The sequence below is a fragment of the Plecotus auritus genome (assembly GCF_963455305.1).
Source record: "Plecotus auritus genome assembly, chromosome: 3".
Taxonomy (NCBI): Eukaryota; Metazoa; Chordata; class Mammalia; order Chiroptera; family Vespertilionidae; genus Plecotus; species Plecotus auritus.
This window is the reverse complement of record NC_137772.1, coordinates 135226993-135247351: the sequence shown is the minus strand read 5'-3', so window position 1 is coordinate 135247351 and position 20359 is coordinate 135226993. Positions and strand designations below refer to the sequence as shown.

Here is a 20359-nt window from a genome sequence, read left to right as displayed (position 1 = left end):
ACTGGAGTCTGTGTTGATGAAAACACCTTGGCGGCTGCTGCAGCCAGCAGTGGCACAGTAGTGGAGTGATGGGGGCGGTGCCTTCCCCGATCAGCCAGATTATTTCCTGCAGAGGGAGGCCTACTGATGACTTTGCTGCAGGGAGCAGGCCTAAGCCATCAGTAGGACATCCCCTGAGGCTCCTGGACTGTGAGAGGGGGCAGGGTGGGCTGAGGGGACCCCCCCCCTCCCAAATGCACGAGTTTTGTGCACAAGGCCTCTAGTATACACATAATACACAAGTCTTAAGAGGGCATTTTGAAAGGGATTGATGATGGGCAGTTCCCCACCTGCTCTGGTCATGTCTTTCAGTTGCTCACGGAGGCTGCCGGGGTCATGGTGCCAGCCTGACTGAGAAGAGGCCGCTCCGGGGAAACAAATGAAGAACCACTTTTTCCTGTTATTCAAGTACAGAGGCTTAGTCCGCAAAGGGAAGAAAAGCAAAAGACGGAAATGGCTAACTTCGTGATCTGCCCTGCCACCCCTGCCGACTGCAGTGACATCCTGCGCCTGATCAAGGACCTGGCTAAATACGAAGATATGAAAGAACAAGTAATAACAACTGAAAAAGATCTGCTGGAGGATGGTTTCGGAGAGCATCCCTTCTACCACTGCCTGGTGGCAGAAGTGTCTAAGGAGCATATCACTGCGGAAGGACACAGCATTGTCTGTTTCACCATGTACTATTTTACCTATGACCCATGGATTGGGAAACACTTGTATCTTGAGGACTTTTTCATAATGAGTGCTTTTAGAGGCTTTGGGACAGGATCAGAAATTCTGAAGAATCTACGCCAGGTTGTGATGAAATGTCGCTGCAGCAGCATGCACTTCCTGGTAGCAGAATGGAATAAACCATCTATCAACTTCTACAAAAAATGAGGTGCCTCTGATATGTCCAGCGAGGAGGGATGGAGGCTCTTCAAGATCGACAAGGAGTACTTGCTAAAAATGGCAGCGGAGGTGTGAGGAGTGCTGGTGTAGAGGACACCTCCCATTTTTTTTTAGAGCAAATTCTCAACTTATCTTCTTTCTATCATGTTTGTAGTGAAATAAGAGAATGAGCACCCATTCCAAAGCTTTATTACCAGTGGCGTTGTTGCATGTTTGAAATGTGGTACTTTAAGATGGCAATGCAGTTTGGAGTCAGATTTATCCTTGAACATCTTTTGATAACATAACATGGTGGTGTAATCTTAATGTATATGAAAAAACTTCATTCTTGTGAGTCATTTAAATGTGTACAATGTACACACTGGTACTTAAGAGTTTCTGTTTTGATTCTTTTTTTTTTAATAAATTACCCTTTGATTTCAAAAAAATAAAATAAAAGGGTTTGATGATATATAATTCTCTGTATCTTAACAATATATAATGGAAATTCCTCCAGGTCACGTAGTATAGATCATTAATTTTTAATTCTTGCATAATATTCTACTATAAGAATTATCATAATTCACTCAGCTGTTCTTTTATTAATGGACTCTTGATTTGCTGCCAGCTTTTTTACTTTTTATTAAAATAATGCTGCAATAATCATTCTTAAATATATATACTTTTGTACTAGAGCCTTTATTTCTATAGTATAGAATCCCAGGAGTGGGATTGCTGAGTTGAATTGTATATGCATTTAAATTTTTAATAGAGTTCATGAATTGCCTTTTCACATTTCCACTAGTGATGTACGAGAGTGCTCTTACCCTGCCTCCCATCTCTGCTAATAATAGGTGCTATTACACTTATTTTTTGTCACTCTGATGAGTATCATCATGGCAATTTTAATTTAAATTTCCCTGTCTATTGGGGGAAGGGTGAACATTTTATCAAACTTAATCTTCTGTCGATTGCCTATTCATATACCCAACTCATTTTGCTATTGAGTTGATTGTCTTCATCTTATAAAATGTGAGTGAGATTTTTGTATAGTATAGATAGTAATTTTTGCTATCATTTGAATTTAAAATACTTTTCCTAATCTGTTTGTCTAGCAACTTTGTATTTCTTGCACTACAAAAATACTTTGAAATTTTATGTGTATGTATGAGATAGATATATGTCTTAGTTAAAAAGATTTCTCAAATTTGTAGGTGTGCTGGAAGTACTAGAATTCTTTCTAAATTGTTATACATTGTTATTATTTTTTATTTTTAGTTTCTGCTCTTTAATTGACCAGGAATTTATAGAATTAATGAAAGCTAGGGACCCCAAGTTAATTTTGTTCTAGAAGTATATGCAACTGAGATGAAACTATTAATACATATACACTGAGTGGCCAGATTATTATGATCTCTGAATGCATAATAATCTGGCCACTCAGTGTATATCCTATATAATAAAAGGCTAATATGCAAATTGTCCCCTCGACCAGGAGTTTGACCAGCAGGCAGGCTGGCCAACCACCCATGTCCCCTCCCTCACCCATGCATGAATTCATGCACCAGGCCTCTAATATATATACTGAGTGGCCAGATTATTATGCATTCAGAGATCATAATAATCTGGCCACTCAGTGTATAATAAATATTCACACAATACACACACACTAATATCTAATTCTGAGCTCTCTATTGTTTTTTTTACTGATTTTTATACAGTCTTGTGTCACAATTGTACTTTTTTGTTTTAATATAGTATTTTAATGCCACATTCTTTATTCATTAATTTAAGAGCATTTAATCCAACTAAAAATTTTACTGGGATTCTGTTGCAGTCAATTTATATACTGTCTTCAGGAGAACTGATTTTTTTGTTAATAATCATTATTCCTTTTTAAAAACATAGTATGCATTACTATTTGTTCAGATTATATCTTTACCCTCAAGTAGGATTTTATTTTTAATATAAATCATATTTCTTTCTGTTCTTGTTTTTATTAAAATCAAGAACAAGACAGAAATGCCCTTGTCACTATTATCTACACTAATAAAAGAGAAACATGCAAATTGACCATACCTCCACTACACCCACAAGCCATGCCCACCAGCCAATCAGGAGCAAGTATGCAAATTAACCCAACCAAGATGGTGTCGGCCACGGAGCTGGAGTGAGCAGGAGGCTTGGGTTGCCCCGGCAATTGAGGAAGCCAAGCTTGTAGCCTTGAATAAAAAAATAAAATAGGAAAATAGTTTATTCCTATTTTATTCTTTTTGTCATTTACTATGAATGGAATATTTTCCTCATTCCATTTTTATATGTGTCACTCATACAGAAAAAACTAATAATTTTATATTTTTATGTTGTATCCACTCAGTTTATCAAATTCTTTTATTCTACTTGTTTTTACTAGAGTTTTTAATGATAGCAGCTATGAAATGCTATCAGCAAAATATTTCACTTCTTTCTTTTTATATTTACATAGTGCATTTTATGCTTATTGTATTTACTAGACTTTCCAGACAATATTAAATAACTAGTGGCCCAGTGCACAAAATTTGTGCATGGGGGGAGGGTGTCTCTCAGCCCAGCCTGCACTCTCTCCAATCTGGGACCCCTTGAAGGATGTCCTACTGCTGGTTTACAGGGATCAGGCCTAAACCAGCAGTTGGACATCCCTCTCACAATCCAGGACTACTGGCTCCAGCCACTCACCTGCCTGTCTGCCTGCCTGATTGCCCCTAACCACTCTGCCTGCCGGCCTGCTCGCCCCCAACTGGCCCCCGCCACTGGCCTGCTCACCCCCAAATGCCCCACCCACCAGCCTGATCACCCCCAACTTCCCCCCTGCTGGCCTGCTCACTCCAAACTCCCCCCCCCCTTGCTGTTCTGATCACCTCCAACTGACCCCCACTGACGACCTGCTCACCCCCAACTGGCCCCCCTGCTGGTCTGCTTACCCCCAACGGCCCTGCCCCTCACCAGCCTGATCACCCACAACTGCTGTCCCATCCTAGCCTGATCACCCCCCGGCGACCCAAGCTCCCAGCCCCTCCTTTTTTTCTTTTTCTTTTTTTTCAGCGCCTCCTTGAGCAGAGGCCAGGGCCAGCTGGAAGCAAGTATCTGGGATTTATGTATCTTCTATAATTGAAACTTTGTAGCCTTGAGCAGAGGCCAGGGCCAGCCAGGGCGGGTGGGAAGCTTGACTTCTTCCATTGCCGGGGCAACCCAAGCCTCCTGCTCACTTCAGCTCCGTGGCTGACACCATCTTGGTTGGGTTAATTTGCATACTCGCTCCTGATTGGCTGGTGGGTGTGGCTTATGTGTGTAGTGGAGGTATGGTCAATTTGCATGTTTCTTTTTTATTAGTGTAGATAATAGTGACAAGGGCATTTCTGTCTTGTTCTTGATTTTAATAAAAACAGCTTTAACCATATGAATACAAATGTATTACTTACATGTTACTAGTTAGATTATGCGGCAACAACTGTGAAATATCAGGGTCTTGTAGCAACACAAATTTATCTTTAGCTCACATTGCATACTGGCTGCTCACAGGTGTGGTTCTGTTCCATGATCTAAAACTGAAGGTAGAGTATCCATCTTTCCATTATGTGATAGAAGGGAAAAAGAGCAATGGCCATACCATGAGATGGTTCTCAATGCTTCTGCTCGGAAGTGACATACACTGCTTCTACTCATGTTCATGGGACACAGCAAGTCACAAGGCCAAGCCTAACATCAATGTTGTAGAAAAGAAGACCCCACACAGGGAGGGCAGCAAGTTACTGGAAACAATAAAATCTACCATGCCTACCCCTGGGTCACAAATATTTTCTTCCTCCCTTTTATTCACAAAATAAAGATACCCGTTCTCCACCACCCCCCCCAAAAAAATGCTAAAAAGTCCTATCCAATTTTGAGTAACAAGACTATTCAAGATTTTGTAACAGTTCCTACATCAGATTTGGATGTGGCTCCTCTTGATCTTGAAACCTAAACACTACAAAGAGGATCTGCCACCTATACTCCCAGCACATGATGGAAGAAAACAAAGATGGGACAACCTTTAATCACACTTCCATTGAATATGGGGATGAATGGAAGGCACATAGCTGTCACTGGTTGATAGCAATTCGGAAATTCTGCAGAGGAAATGCTGCAAGGACCTCAGATTCTGGGTAAAGAGGAATTTCATGAGTAGTTCTCCCCACAAATAGCTTTCCAGTCCATTGTTCTCCATTTGAGAGGCTCTGTCCCTGAGAGGGGTTTCTATTTCCATTATCCCTTATGGTCATTTAAAGGGCATTTAAGGATATGTCCTCCCTTGGGGCTCAGCACCTTTTCTCATCTTACCTCAGAACTTTGAAGGTCCAAAAGTTGTTTCAAGTCTTGAACAGTCACTGACCACTTTCAGTTAGTGGCTTTTTTGGTAGTACAACTTCTCCAAAAATATTGCCCAATTTTCTCTTGACTTGAGATCATTTGAGCTTATAAACATCTGTAGGAGAGTGATGAAATCATGTTTTCCCCTGGGCCATCTTTTCCAATTAAGTGCCAACTTAATTGATTCAGAAGCTTTCACAGAAGATTTAATGGCTATAGTCTTGATTTGGTTCTTGTCACAACGCTGTCTTAATTGGCCCTTGTTCCTCAAAGTGTTTCTGTATTTGATTTTATACTGGATGGAGATGATAAACAGTTCCATTTTCCAATCATGCTTGCAAACCAGCTAATTTGCTCCTGAGTTTATCTACTTATTGTAATCATTTGTCAAACCCAGACACTAGCAACCAAAGCATACTACTAACATTTTGTTTCCCAGCCTCTTCATATAAATCCATTCTCTGCCTTCTGGGACGCCACCGGCAGCAATTTGGAGAATGTTTCATCCCTGCATAACACAGACCATGCTCTTTCCAGCCTCTAGTGACAATGTCTTTGCCATTACTGTTTGGTCCTGAGAGCCAATGCCCTATATTATAAGTTTTCTTTGTTAGTTGGTTATTGTTTTATTTGTTTGGTTTTTGGCATTACTCGACTCCTGGTGGTAATTTTCATATTATTTAGCTTCTTCTATGTTATGTTGTGATAACAACCCAAAAATCTCCGTGGCTTACAACAGCAAAGTTTTATTTTTTACTTAGCTAACATATTGGCTGTGGATCAGCTATGGTCTTCTCATTCTGGGATCCAGGTGAAGGCTCCAGTTTTTCACTAACATTTGCCATTCTTCTAACAAAGTATCATTAGCCAATTCATACAATGGCTCTTAAAGCATCAGCTCCAAAGTGACATACATCACTTCCTCTCAGATTCATTGGCCAAAGCAAATCAGATGTCCAAACCTTGGCACCATGATGTCATAATGTCAATGGGGCAGGGAAGAATAATCCTCCTGCGGGGACGGCAACAAATAATGAAGAACAGGAGTACATTCTACCAAGAAATTTCACCATTTAGAATTATATTTACTGATGATGTTTCACATATAATCTTTATCATAATTTGAGTAGTTTCCTTCTATTCCTATTTTGCGGTATGTATGTGTATATTTTAAGAAATAGTTGCTGAGTTTATCCAAAGCTTTTATAACATCTATTGATATAATAGAATGGTTTCCCTCCTTTAATTTGTTGATGTAATATTTATGCATTTTCCTATATTTAACTATCCTTAAGTTTTGAGAATAGACTATTATTGATAACTGTAGACCAGTGATTTTCAACCTCTTCCTCTCATGGCACATATAAACTGTTTACTAAAATTTTTTAGCATACCAAAAATATATTATATTTCTTTGCCAATCTGACAAAAAATAGATATAATTTTGATTCATTTGCACTGGATGGCTATTGTTGTATTGGTTGTTTTCTTTACTTTTATTTCTGGCAGTCTAAGGGAAAAGAGCTCAGCATTGCATGTTTTAAAAATTCTTGTGGCACACGAGTGTGCCATGGCACACCAGTTGAAAAATCACTGCTGTAGACTATTCTCTCCCCCCCTCCCCTTTTTTTAAGCTTTATTGTTGAAAGTACTACATTAGTCCCCTTTTTTCTGCCTTTGGCCCCTTCTAATCCCCCAAGCCCTCACCATCCTATTGTCTGTGTCCATGGTTATGCATATATGCATACAAGTTATTTGCTTGATCTCTTCCCACCCATCCACCCACCCTCCCCCAAGTTCCCTCTGAGATTCTACAGTGTGTTCCATGTTTCTATGTCTCTGCATCTATTTTTGTTCATCAGTTTATTTTGTTCATTGCATTCCACATATGTGTGTTATGTGATACTTGTCTTTCTCTGACTGGCTTATTTCACTTAGCATAATACTCTCCAGGTCCCTCCATGCTGTCTCAAAGGGTTAGAGATTCATCTTTTTTACTGCTGCATAGTATTCCATGGCATAAATGTACCACAGGTCTTTTATCTACTCATCTACTGATGGGCACTTAGGCTGTTTCCACATCTTAGCTATTGTAAATTGCACTGCTATAAACATGGGGGTGCATACATTCTTTCTGATTGGTGTTTCGGGTTTCTTAGGATTTATTCCTAGAAGTGGGATCACTGCGTCAAATGGCAGTTCCACATTTAATTTTTCAGGAAACTCCATACTGTTTTCCATAATGGCTGCACCAGTCTGCATTCCCACCAGCAGTGTACTGGGTTCCATTTTCTTCACATCCTCGCCAGCACTTGTCATAAGTTGATTTGTTGATAGTAGCCATTCTGACAGGTGTGAGGTGACACCTCATTGTCTGTTTAATTTGCATCTTTCTGATGATTAGTGACTTTGAGCATTTTTTCATATGTCTCTTGGCCATCTGTATGCCCACTTTGGAAAAGTGTCTGTTTAGGTCCTTTGCCCATTTTTAAATTGGATTGTTTGTCTTCCTTTTGTTAAGGTGTATGAGTTCCTTATATATTTAACCCTTTATCAGATGTATCATTGCCATATATGTTCTCCTATACAGTAGGCTCCCTTTTCATTTTGTTGATGGTTTCTTTTGCTGTGCAGAAGCTTTTTATTTTGATGTGGTCCCATTTGTTTATTTTCTCCTTAGTTTCCTTTGCCCCAGGAGATGTATCCACAACATATTGCTTATGAGAGATGCCTGAGATTTTGCTGCCTATGGTTTCTTCTAGTATTTTTATGTTTTCATGACTTACATTTAAGTCTTTGATCCATTTTGAGTTTATTCTTGTGTATTGTGTAAGTTGTTAGTCTAGTTTCTTCCTCCCTCCCTCCCTTCCTTCCTTCCTCCCTTCCTTCCTTCCTTCCTTCCTGCCTTCCTTCCTCCCTCCCTCCCTCCCTCCCCCCCCTCCCTCCCTCCCCCCCTCCCTCCCCCCTCCCTCCCTCCCTCTCTCTCTCTCTCTCTCTCTCTCTCTCTCTCTCTCTCTCTCTCTCTCTCTCTCTTTCTTTCTTTCTTTCTTTCTTTCTTTCTTTCTTTCTTTCTTTCTTTCTTTCTTTCTGTCTCTGTCCTGTTTTAGCAACATAATTTATTAAAGAGACTGTCTTGACTCCATTGTATGCTCTTGCCTCATCTGTCAAATATTAATTGAGCGTAATGGCTTGGGTAGATTTCTGGGGTCTCTGTTCTATTCCATTGATCTATATGTCTGTTCTTGTGCTAGTACCAGGCTCTTTTGAGTACAATGAATTTGTAGTATAGTTTGATATCTGGTATTGTGATCCCTCCAACTTTGTTCTTCTTTCCCAAGATTGCTGCAGCTACTTGGGATCTTTTTTGGTTCCAAATAAATTTTTGGAGTGTTTGTTCTAGATCTGTGAAATATGCCATTGGTACTTTAATAGGGATTGCATTGAATCTGTAGATTGCTTTGGGTAATCTGGACATTTTAATGATGTTAATTCTACCAATCCATGAACACAGTATATTCTTCCATTTGTTTATATCTTCCTCTATCTCTTTTTTCAATGTTCTATGGTTTCCGAGTACAAGTCTTTTACCTCCTTGGTTAAGTTTATTTTTAAATACCTTAATTTTTTGGTTGCAGTGGTAAATGGGATTGTTGTTTAGTTTGTCTTCCTGAGAACTCATTATTGGTGTATAAAATGCCATCAATTTCTGGTTGTTAATTGTGTATCCTGCCACATTGTTGAATTCATTTATTAATTCTAGTAGTTTTTTGGTGGAATCTCTAGGATATTCTACGTATAATATCATGTCATCTGCAAATAATGAGTTTTACTTCCTCCTTTCCAATTTGGATGCCTTTCATTTCTCCTTCTTTTCTGATCACTGTGGCTAGGACCCCCAGTACTATGTGGAATAAGAGTGGTGAAAGCAGACATCTCTGTCTTGTTCTTGTTCTTAGGAGAAATGGTTTTAGTTTTTGCCCATTGAGTGTGATGTTGGCTGTAAGTTTGTCATATATGGCCTTTATCAAGTTGAGATATGCTCCCTCTATTCCCACTTTGCTGAGAGCTTTTATCAAAAATGGATGTTGGATTTTGTCAAATGCTTTTTCTGCATCTATTAATATAATCATGTAATTATTGTCTTTTGATTTGTTTATGTGATGTATCACACTTATTGATTTGCGAATATTGTCCCAGCCTTGCATCCCTGGAATAAGTCCCACTTGGTCATGGTGTATGATCTTTTTAATATATTGCTGGATCCAATTTGCTAATATTTTGTTGAGGATTTTAGCATCTATATTCATTAGTAATATTGGCCTGTAGTTCTCTTTCTTTGTAGTGTCTTCTTTTGTTTTGTTTTGTTTTGTCTTTAAAAAAATTTTTTTTTTCTTTATTGATTAAGGTATTACATATGTGTCCTTCTCTCCCCATTGTCCCCCAACCCCTCGCCCCCCACACACATGCCCTCACCCCCTGGTGTCTGTGTCCATTGGTTAGGCTTATATGCATGCATACAAGTCCTTTGGTTGATCTCTCCCCTTTACTCCCACCCTCCCCTACCTTCCTTCTGAGGTTTGATGGTTTGATTAATGCTTCTCTGTCTCTGGATCTGTTTTTGTTCATCATTTTATGTTGTTCATTATATTCCATAAATGAGTGAGATCATGTGATATTTATCTTTCTCTGACTGACTTATTTCACTTAGCGTAAGTGTCTTTATCTGATTTTGGAATGAGGATAATACTGGCCTCATAAAAAGAGGTTGGAAGTGTTCCTTCCTGTTGGATTTTTTGCAATAGTTTGAGGAGGATAGGTGTTAGTTCTTTGAATGTTTGGTAAAACTCCCCTGTGAAGCCATCTAGACCAAGATTTTTGTTTGCTGGGAGTTTTTTTTATTACTACTTCTATTTCAACAGTTGTTATAAGCCTATGCAGGTTTTCTGATTCTTCCTGATTCATTTTGGAAGATTGTATTTTTCTAGGAATTTGTCCATTTCATGCATATTGTCCAGCTTCTTGGCATATAATTGCTCATAGTATTATTTATTTGGGTCCTCTATCTTTGTTTCTTGATGAGTCTAGCTAAAGTTTCATCAATCTTGTTTATCTTTTTTAAAGTACCAGCTCGTGGTTTCATTGATCTTTTGGATTGTTTTTTTAATCTCTATGTCATTTATTTCTGCTCTAATGTTTATTATTTCCTTCCTCCTATTTACTCTAGGCTTTTCTTATTCTCTTTCTAATTCTGTAAGTTGTAGGGTTAAATAATTTATTATTAATTTTTCTTGTGTTTTGACATAGGCCTGTAGTACTATGAACTTCCCTATCAGGAAAGCTTTTGCCATGTCCTAGAGATTTTGAGTTATTGTTGTTCATTTTCATTTGTTTCCAGGAAGTTTTTTTTTTTTTATTACTCTCTTGATCTTGTTGGTAACCTATTCATTGTTTAATAACATGTTATTTAGCCTTCATGTGTTTGAGTGGTTTTCAGTGTTTTTATTGTAGTTGATTTCTAATTTCATTCCATTGTGATTTTGAGAAGATGCTTAATATTATGTCAATCTTCTCTAACTTATAGAGACTTGTTTTGTGTCCTAACATGTGGTCCATCTTTGTGCATGGTCCATGTGCACTTGAGAAAAATGTATATTCTGCAACTTTGGAGTGAAATGTTCTATAAATGTCAATTAAATCTACCTGATCCAGTGTGTCATTTAGAGTCACTGTTTCCTTGTTAATTTTTTGTGTGGAAAATCTATCCAGTGAAGTCAGTGGAGTATTAAAGTCCCCTACTATGTCTATATTGTTGTCTATATCTCCCTTAAAGTCCTCTAAAAGTTTTTTTTTAATATATTTAGGTTCACCTATATTAGGTGCATATATATTTACTAGGGTTATATCCTCTTGTTGGATTGATTCCTTTAGTATTATGCAGTGACCTCTATTGTCTCTTGTGATGGCCTTCATTTTGAAGTCTGTTTTGTCAGATTTACATATTGCTACCCAGCTTTTTTTTTTTTTTTTTTTTTTTTTCATTTCCATTTGCATGGAAAAAAACTTTTCCATCTCTTCACTCTCATCCTGTGAGTCTTTTGTTCTAAAGTGTGTCTCTTTTAGACAGCATATATTTGGGTCATGTTTTCGTATCCATTCAGCTACCCTGTGTCTTTTGATTGGAGCATTTAAGCCATTTACATTTAAGGTTATTATTGATAGGTACTTATTTATTGCCATTTCAATTCTTTATGCCTATGTTTCTCTCTATTTCTTCTCATTACAGCAGTCCCTTTAGCATTTCTTATAGTGCTGATTTTGTGGTGTTAAGCTCTTTTAGCCTTTTTTTTTTTTTTTTAATCTGGGAAGCTCTTTATTTCACCATCTATTTTGAATGAAAGGCTTGTTGGATATAGTAATCTTGGTTTCAGATCCTAGCTTTGCATTACCTTGAATACTTCATGCCATTCCCTGCTGGCTTGTAGAATTCCTGATGAAAAATCAGCTGACTGCCTTATGGGAGCTCCTCTGTAGGTAACAAATTGCTTTTCTCTTACTGCCTTTAAGATTCCGTCTTTGTCTTTAATTTTTAGCATTTTAATTATGATGTGTCTGGGCGTGGGCCTGTTTGGGTTCTTCTTGCTTGGGACTCTCTGTGTCTCCTGAACTTGTGTAATTTTTTCTTTCACCATCTTAGGGGTTTTCTGCCATTATTTCTTCAAACACGTTCTCTATCCCTTGCTCACTTTATCCCCTTCTGGTACTCCTATGATGAAAATATGGTTACATTTCATGTTGTCCCACAGCTCCCTTAAATTGTCCTCCTGTTTTTTTTATTGTTTTCCCTTTTTGATTCTCTTATTGAGTGATTTTTCTACCCTGTGTTTTAATTCACTAACCTGATCCTCAGCTTCCCCTCCTCTACTGTGTATTTCTTCCACTGTATTTCTTATTAGTGCTATGCCATTCTTCATAGTTACTATATCTTTTCTCATGCTGTTGAGCATCATGCCATCATTATCTGAACTCAATGTCTGATAAATTTCTTATCTCCACTTCATTTAGCTCTTCTACTGGAGAATTCTCTTGTTCTTTCATTTGGGCTTTTTTTTTCTCTCCCCATTTTGGCTGCCTGTTTGGGTTTGTGTCTGTGTATTAGGCAGATCTGCTATGACTCCCAATCTCTAATGCAGGACAATGTCAGACACTGTTTGTGACTGGTTCTGAGTACCCTGTTTGTAGCTATCAGCATTCCACAGCTCTTGGCTCCCTCTGCTGGGTCTGGTGTCTTTGGAAAGGACCGAGATGTGCAGCAAAGTCTGCTTTTCCTAGCCCTGTATCCTGGATTAGATCAGGTAAAGTCTCAAAGCCTCCAGAGACCTGCCTCTGCCTGCAGTCTGGTTGTTATTCGGTCCCTCAGGTGATGGACCACAGGGTGGAGCAAGAGGTTTTCCAACAGGGTGGGGGCAATTGTTTCTTCCTGAACGCTAATTGTTATTCTCAGTCTCTTAATGGACCTCAGAAACTCCACAGGATGGGGAAGGAGTTTTCCAATAGGGTGAGGCAATTTATTCCCCCCAGGCAAAAGCTGCCTGGATGGTAAAGGTCTGCAGGAGAAAGATGTCCTCTGCAGTATGAGGGAATGACTCAGCACAGGAAACTGGGATGTCTGCCTTCTGAGCTCTCACCCCAGAGCTTCCAACACTGGCTTCTGCTCACATAGTTCCAGTCCACTCTGCATTCCCTCTGCATGCCTAAGGTGAGTGGCTGTACATGAAATTTTGTGCATTGGCCCTTTAAGAGGGTGCCTGCATTTCCAGCCATCTCTCCCTGGCAGATAGCAACTCTGCTGTTTTTCACAGCCAGATGTTTCTCAGTTCAGGTGCTCTGGGCTTGGGAGCCCAGCTTGGGGTTTAGACCCCAGAGTTCTCAGTGGCAACCCCCCACAGCTGAGATATCCCTCCAGGACTTTAGCTGCTGTCTGTGGGAGCCCAGTCAGCCCTTTCATGCCTCCACACCAGTCTCTCTGTCTCCACTTTCTGTACTTGGTTATCAGGGTTCTCTTCAGCTAGTTTCAGTTGGTTATTCAGGATGGTTTTTCTGTATTTTAGTTGTAATTCCAGTTTGTTCCTGGGAATTTGTCAGTATCACTTCCACTTACTCCGCCGCCATTTTGGAATCTCTTGACTATTCTCTTGTAATACAATGAATTCTATTTAACAAAATGTAGAATGTTTGCATCTATATTCATCAGTGTGATTAGTTGATAAAATATTTTTTTCTGGTTCAATTTCAGGTTTGGGTATTAAATTATGCTGGATTCATAATGTGAATTAAAAAGTTTTAACCTCTTCATTTTTATGGATTATAATAATTTATTGAAGTATCAATTCTTTAGCTAGAATTCAGGTGTTTTTAAGTCATTATTTATTAACCATCTATCCAAACATTTCTGTGATTATTGGTCTATTAAAATCTTTTACTCTTTCTTGGGTCCCTTTTGGGAACTTAAAATTTATAATGAAATTCTTTGTTTACTGAAGGTTTTCAAATATGTTACCAAAGAGTTGCATGTACATTTTATTATAATCTTGATTTTTTATTAAAATACAGAATGTATAATATTATATTTATTTTAGGTGCACAACATATTTTTCAACATTTACATACCTAATAAAATGATCACCAATATAAGTCTAACTAGAGGCCCATTGCAGAAGATTCCTGCAAGAATAGGGCTTCCTCTGGCCTATTCCTGCTAGAATAGGGCTTCCTGTGGCCAGAGCGAAGCAGAGAAGGGAGCAAAGCCCACTGCCTTGCTCCCTCCCTTCTCCACTGCCTTGCTCCCTTCTCCACCACTTCACTCCCTTCTGCAGTGCTTGGCTTCCTTCTATGCTGTCTTTAGTCTTCACTCCATGCCTGTGTATGCAAATTAACCACCATCTTTGTTGGGTTAATTTGCATACTTACTCCTGATTGACTGATAGGCGTAGCGGAGGTACGGTCCATTTACATGTTTGTCTATCATTAGGTAAGATAACTATCTGAGACTGTACAAGGTTATTACAATATTATTGACTATATTCCTTATGCTGTATTTTATATCCCCATGACTTATTGATTTGATAACTGGAAATTTGTAACTCTTATTCCCCTTCACCTTTTTTGTCCTTTCCCCACATCCTTCCCCTCTGGCAACCATCAGTTTATTCTCCATGTCTATGAGTCTGTTTCTGTTTTATTCTGTTTTTTAGATTCCACATTTTTCCTTCTCTGTGTAATTTATTTCACTAAGCATTATACCTTCAAGCTCCATCCATGTTGTCATAACAGCAAGATTTTACTCTTTTTTTATGGCTAATATCCTATATAATAAAGAGGTAATATACAAATTGACCATCACTCCAACACACAAGATGCCCCCCCCCCCAATGTGGACACAAGATGGCCAGCAAGGGAAGGCAGTTGGGGGCGACCAGGCCAGCAGTTAGGGGTGACCAGGCCAGCAAGGGAGGGCAGTTAGAGGTGACCGGGCCAGCAGGGGAGGGCAGTTGGGAATGACCAGGCCTCCAAGGGAGGGCAGTTGAGGGGGACCAGGCCGGCAGGAGAGGGCAGTTAGGGGCAACAAGGCCTGCAGAGGAGGGCAGTTGGGAGCGACCAGACCTGCAAGGGAGGGTAGTTGGGGGAACCAGGCCTTCAGGGGTGGGCAGTTGGGGGTGACCAGGCCAGCAGGGGAGGGCAGTTAGGGGTGGCTAGGCCTGCAGGGGAGGGCAGTTGGGGGTGACCAGGCCGGCAGGAGAGGGCAGTTAGGGGTGACCAGGCTGGCAAGGGAGGGCAGTTAGGGGTGACCAGGTCAGCAGGGGAGGGAGGTTGGGGACTAGTAGGCCTGCAGGGGAGGGCAGTTAGGGTGACCAGGTCAGCAGGGGAGGGCAGGTAGGGACAATCGGGCCAGCAGGGGAGCAGTTAGGCATGGATCAGGCTGGCAGGGGAGTGGTTAGGGTGTGATCAGGCTGCCAGGCAGGCAAGTGGTTGGGAGCCAGCAGTCCTGCATTGTGAGAGGGATGTCCGACTGTCCCCAGGGGGTCCCAGATTGGAGAGGGTGTAGCCTGGGCTGAGGGACACCCCCCCCTCCCTGTGCACAAATTTTGTGCACTGGGCCTCTAGTTCTATTATATATATATATATATATATATATATATATATATATATATATATATATCTTAGAAGTTTTTTTTTTATCTGTTCATCTATTGATGGACACTTCGGTTGTTTCCATATCTTGACTATTGTAGATAATGCTGCAATGAACATAGGGGTGCATATATCTTTTCATATTAGTGTTCGTTGTTTTCTTTGGATAAATACCCAGAGGTGGAATTGCTGGGTCATATGCTCCTTTTATTTTTTTATTTTTTATTTTTTTAGGAACCTCCATAATGTTTTCCATAGTGGCTGCATCAATTTGCAATCCCACCAACAGGACGTGAGGGTTTCTTCTTCTCCACATCCTCACCAACACTTGTTATTTTTTGTCTTTTTTATAATAGCCAATCTAAAGGTGTAGAGTGGTAATTCATTGTGGTTTTGATTTGGTTTTCCTTGATGATTAGTGATACTGAGCATCTTGTCATGTGTCTATTGTCATCTGTATGTACTCTTTTCAGAAATGTCTATTCAGGTCCTCTGCCCATTTTTAAAGCAGATTGCTTGGGGGTTTTTTGTGTTGAGTTCTTATATTTTGGATGTTAACCCTTGTCAGATGTGTCAATATCTTCTCCTATTTAGTGGGCTGCCTTTTTGTTTTCTTGATGTTTTTTTTTCATTGTGTAAAAGCTTTATAATTTGTGATTATGTCTCTTTATTCATTCCAAACTTGGATAATTTTACACTCTTTTTTTTGTCATAATTACATCCGTGAGTTATGTCTCTGTTTTATTGATTAAATGTAGCTTTTTAATTTTACTATTATTTTTTTGTTTTCTAATTAAGTGACTTCAGCTTTTATCTTTATTCATTTTTGGTTTATTTTCTTTTTTATTTCTAATTTCTTAAGAAAAGCATTAACTTTTGCAAAGATTTTATCTTCTTAAATACAGAGACTATTTTAACTATAAATTTTTCTTTAGCAGTCTCTCATTTCTTATGTTATAAGGTAGACTCATTTTCATTATTTTCCTGGTAGCTTATTATATCAATTTTTTCACTGTTCCACACTTTTAATCTTCAGACACACTGAAATTAATTTTATATATTCTCCCTTTACCATTAATCTCATCTACACCTGTTACAGAATTTACCTGGCGACCGAAAAATACACAGGAGTACTCGGAGATACAGGAAAAAACATTTATTTCCAGATGTACTAGTGCCGTGACTCAGGGGAGCCTGTTTCCCAATCCTGAGCAAGCCAATATGGAGGAAGCTTTCTTTTTATACCCTTTGGTTTCTTTGTCCCCCAAATATGGATCTGACTTCCGGACCTTTCGTGGGCTTTGCAAAAAGCCCTGCGTGTTGGGATGGGGATGTGAGATGACACCTAAAGGCCTGGCCTGGTGCCAGCACTGATAACCCCCTCTGGGGGTTGTGTATTGCGCATGGTTTTTGGCCTCGGTAAAATGTGAGTATTTAGGTAAAAGTTGCAAGACCAGATAATTAAGGAGGGAGCAGTGACTTGATTATAGGCTAACAAGAATGTGCATTAGGGATACTGATTAACTAGGTACAGAGTCAGGCTTCTAGCTCCTTTCCCCCACCCCCAAAATATCTTATTTTCTTCATCACACCCATGATTTGAGCTACTACTTTTAAACAACAGCTTCCAAATTTCCCCAAAGCTGAGGCTCAGATATCCAATTTGCCTCATGGACATAACTAGCTCAATGTGCTTGAACTTGTTAATGTTTTTCTAAGTCAACAGTAACTATATTTGTTCAACCATTTGTACCACTATCCATGCAGTTGCTCAAGTTAGAAACTTAGACTTCATCCTTAACCCCTTTATCCTTAACTCCTCACACCCATATCAAATCAAACACCAAATTCTGATTATTTTAATTTCTAAATAAAATTTAGCTTCATTTCATCTTCTTCATCTCTGCCCTAGTTTTAACCCTCATTATCCACAGCAGATTATTACAAACCTGCAAGACTTTTCTCCTGCCGCCAGCCCCATCCCACCCCAAACAGATTCCACTTTATCTAAAATGCACATCTCACCATTCGTGTCCTCACTTAAAAACCCTTCAGTGCTCCCATTTCTGACGTAAACTCAACATAGTTTGTATGTCCCTACTGAAGAGAAAAGCAACTAACAGTAACAACTTAGTGTGAAGTACTTAATGCGTTATTATACTAAGGTGCCTTTGTATTTAAAGAGGTGTGGAGGGTATTTGGTAGAGAAAAGTACTAACATTTATTCTCTGCCTAGTCCTGTGCTAGGGTTTTAGCATCTCATTTACTCATATCATGCTTGTGAGATGAGTCTAGAAGTTGCTGTGTCCAGCTCAATGATGCCATCAAAGACTCCCAGACTCTTTCTATTTTCCATTCTGCTATAATGGCTTTTCATCCTTATTCTTGTAAATTTTTTTTTTAATCTAAATGCAAGATGACTACTAAGCCCTAGGTTTCACGAGAGAAAGAAAAAGAGCTGATATCAGTGAGCTCTCCTTTCAGACCGGGCCCCTTTACCAGTACATGGAAACAGAAGTTCTCCCAGAATCCCTAACAAGTTTCCATTTACATTTTATTGGCCGGAACTGGGTCACCTAGCTACCCCTATCTGCAAGGGATTGAGAGAACAAAAACTTAGGGGTTTGCAGCTTGTATGCTGAATAGCAATAAGGGACAGGGATGGGGGTGGAAGTGGTTGGGAGCTGGGCCCAGGATAGTGACTCCACAGATACCATTATCTCCAATTTATAAGTAAGATTAAGGTTGCCCAAAGTCCTACTGCTGGTCAGTAGTGAAAACTGGGTCAGGAATTAAGTTTTGTTTCCAAAGCTTGTACTGTCTTCTCTACACTACTGCAGTCTCTCCAGGTACTCAGAGTAGAATTTCAGATATTTAGGCATGAATAAGAGACATTTGTTGGCATCTGTTATTTCCCCCAAATCACACTACAATATGTTCTCAGGCCCACTGGATGGAATCACCCTACAATGTTCCAAGGATGAAGCCACTTCTGCCTCTTTGATAAAGTCCTATGTAGGTAAGCCGTGTTCCTTTTGCAAATGGAAACATTGGGGACTACACTGAAACTGTCTTAGACTGGCTCTGAAGTCTGGTAATTAAAAAGAAATCACGTTCAAAGTATTTAAACATGTATAGCAGGCTTTCTCTAACCTTTCAGATCCCCGGCTGAGAATCCTGGTCAAATTTCATCACTTAGTTGTGAATAAGGTTTTGGACACAGCCATCCTGACCTTTGGACATTCCACATTGCCTAATGGATATCTTCTGACTGAATTAGTAATGATGCTGAAACCTCCTCTAACATACCAAAGAAAACATTTTAAATGCTCAGCTTAAGAGCAGGTTCAATTTCTATGGAGGAAATATCTGCATATGAAATTTTGTATCTTATGTTTCTTTCTTCCTGGCTTTAATAAATGAGAATCTACTGGGAAATAGTCCAATTTTTTCCTGCCGTGTCACTAGGATGTTAACTTTTTATTAGTTATTGTGCAAAGATTGTGACATCACGATGGAAGTTGATGACTTCAAGGTACTATAAGTGGAAGAAGTAGAATATATACACAAACTGTGTACTAATTCTCAGTCCACTGGAAATTGTTCTTTTCTGACAGTAATTCTGATCCTCATGCTAAAAACTCATTTTTCTATAAAAATGAAGCTGCAGGCAACTTAACAGTCAAGGTCACCAAAAAACAAAAAAGGTTTCTGAACATGTAGATGGGAAAGTTTTTTATATCTCAAATCTTTTTCTTTTGAAGCAAACCAATCTTAGCCATTAAAATTCACTTAAAAAAAACCTGGGCCCATCATCAAAGACAGGTAATCAGGAACATTCACGCCGCTGGTGGAGCACCATCAGGTTAAAAATCACTGCATTGTTTCCAGCCCCGGGAATAGTGTTAATGATGTCCTCGTTTTTTCCTTCAAACTTCAAACAGTCAATTTTCCTATGATGGCAGCATATTACTCGTGGAGAAGTAAGATGCCTTGCATAGAAATGTTCAGTTTTGAACAGAGGACAGCCATTTCTTTACATAGTTTCTTCCCACAAAAGCATTTGAAAGATTTGTGTTTCTATTGCTACATGAGTTTTCAGATGGAAAAAAAAAGTTAGAAAATATGATTACAACAGGCATATATATATTTATATATACAGATATATATGTTCTTGAGACTCTGTTATGCATGGTATAGAGATGAAAGAAACACAGCAGTACAGAAGCAAACCCTGCAGCATTGTTCACATTTAGTTTATGCCACAACAAAATGTTGCTATAGAAACATTAAATGCCAACAGAATTCCTGGAAGTCAAAGATGTGCTTGCAGACTTACTTCCAGATGCTGACTTGCCGGCTTGTTAAATAAAACTTGGCATTTCTCGCATGGGAGATTTTATCTCCGAACTTACTATGAAAACTGCCTGGGACTCTGAGTACAGTGCTCACAATGGAAAGGAAAGCAGTAATGGAATGACTAGTCTGGGAGATGTCTCCACCCGATTGTTTTTCTCTTCCCGCATCAACACTCTCCATAAAGAAGTAGCTCTAAAATAGGATTAACCCTTAGTGGCCATGGGGTGGGAAATCATTCTATTAATAAAATTGTTCATCCACCTTAAGCAAGGCAAGGCTTTCTGTACCAGTGAGGGAATCACGTTTTCCTGTAGACAGTTTGGGGGCTCTCTTTCACAGTACTTTCCCCTAGTAATGATACAACAGTTTGCTCTCAGAAAACAGCCTGATTAATTGGGAAGCAGCTAAATGCGTTTTTTTTTAAATGTCTAAAAATATTTTTGCTTCTTGTTTTCTAATCCTTCTCAATCAAACTGACAGCTTTTTTTAAATCCCCTTAAATAGTGAATGCATA

General features: G+C 39.2%; 1 protein-coding gene across 1 annotated transcript; it reads left to right on the top strand.

Annotated features, from left to right (window-relative positions):
• Positions 1–492: 492 nt before the first annotated feature.
• On the top strand, positions 493–921 carry LOC308243692 (diamine acetyltransferase 1-like; the record flags this gene model as incomplete). The annotated part of the gene is made up of 1 exon (XM_080659393.1): positions 493–921. The coding sequence occupies one exon, from the start codon at positions 493–495 to the stop codon at positions 919–921; it is 429 nt and encodes a 142-aa protein (XP_080515519.1).
• Positions 922–20359: the final 19438 nt, after the last annotated feature.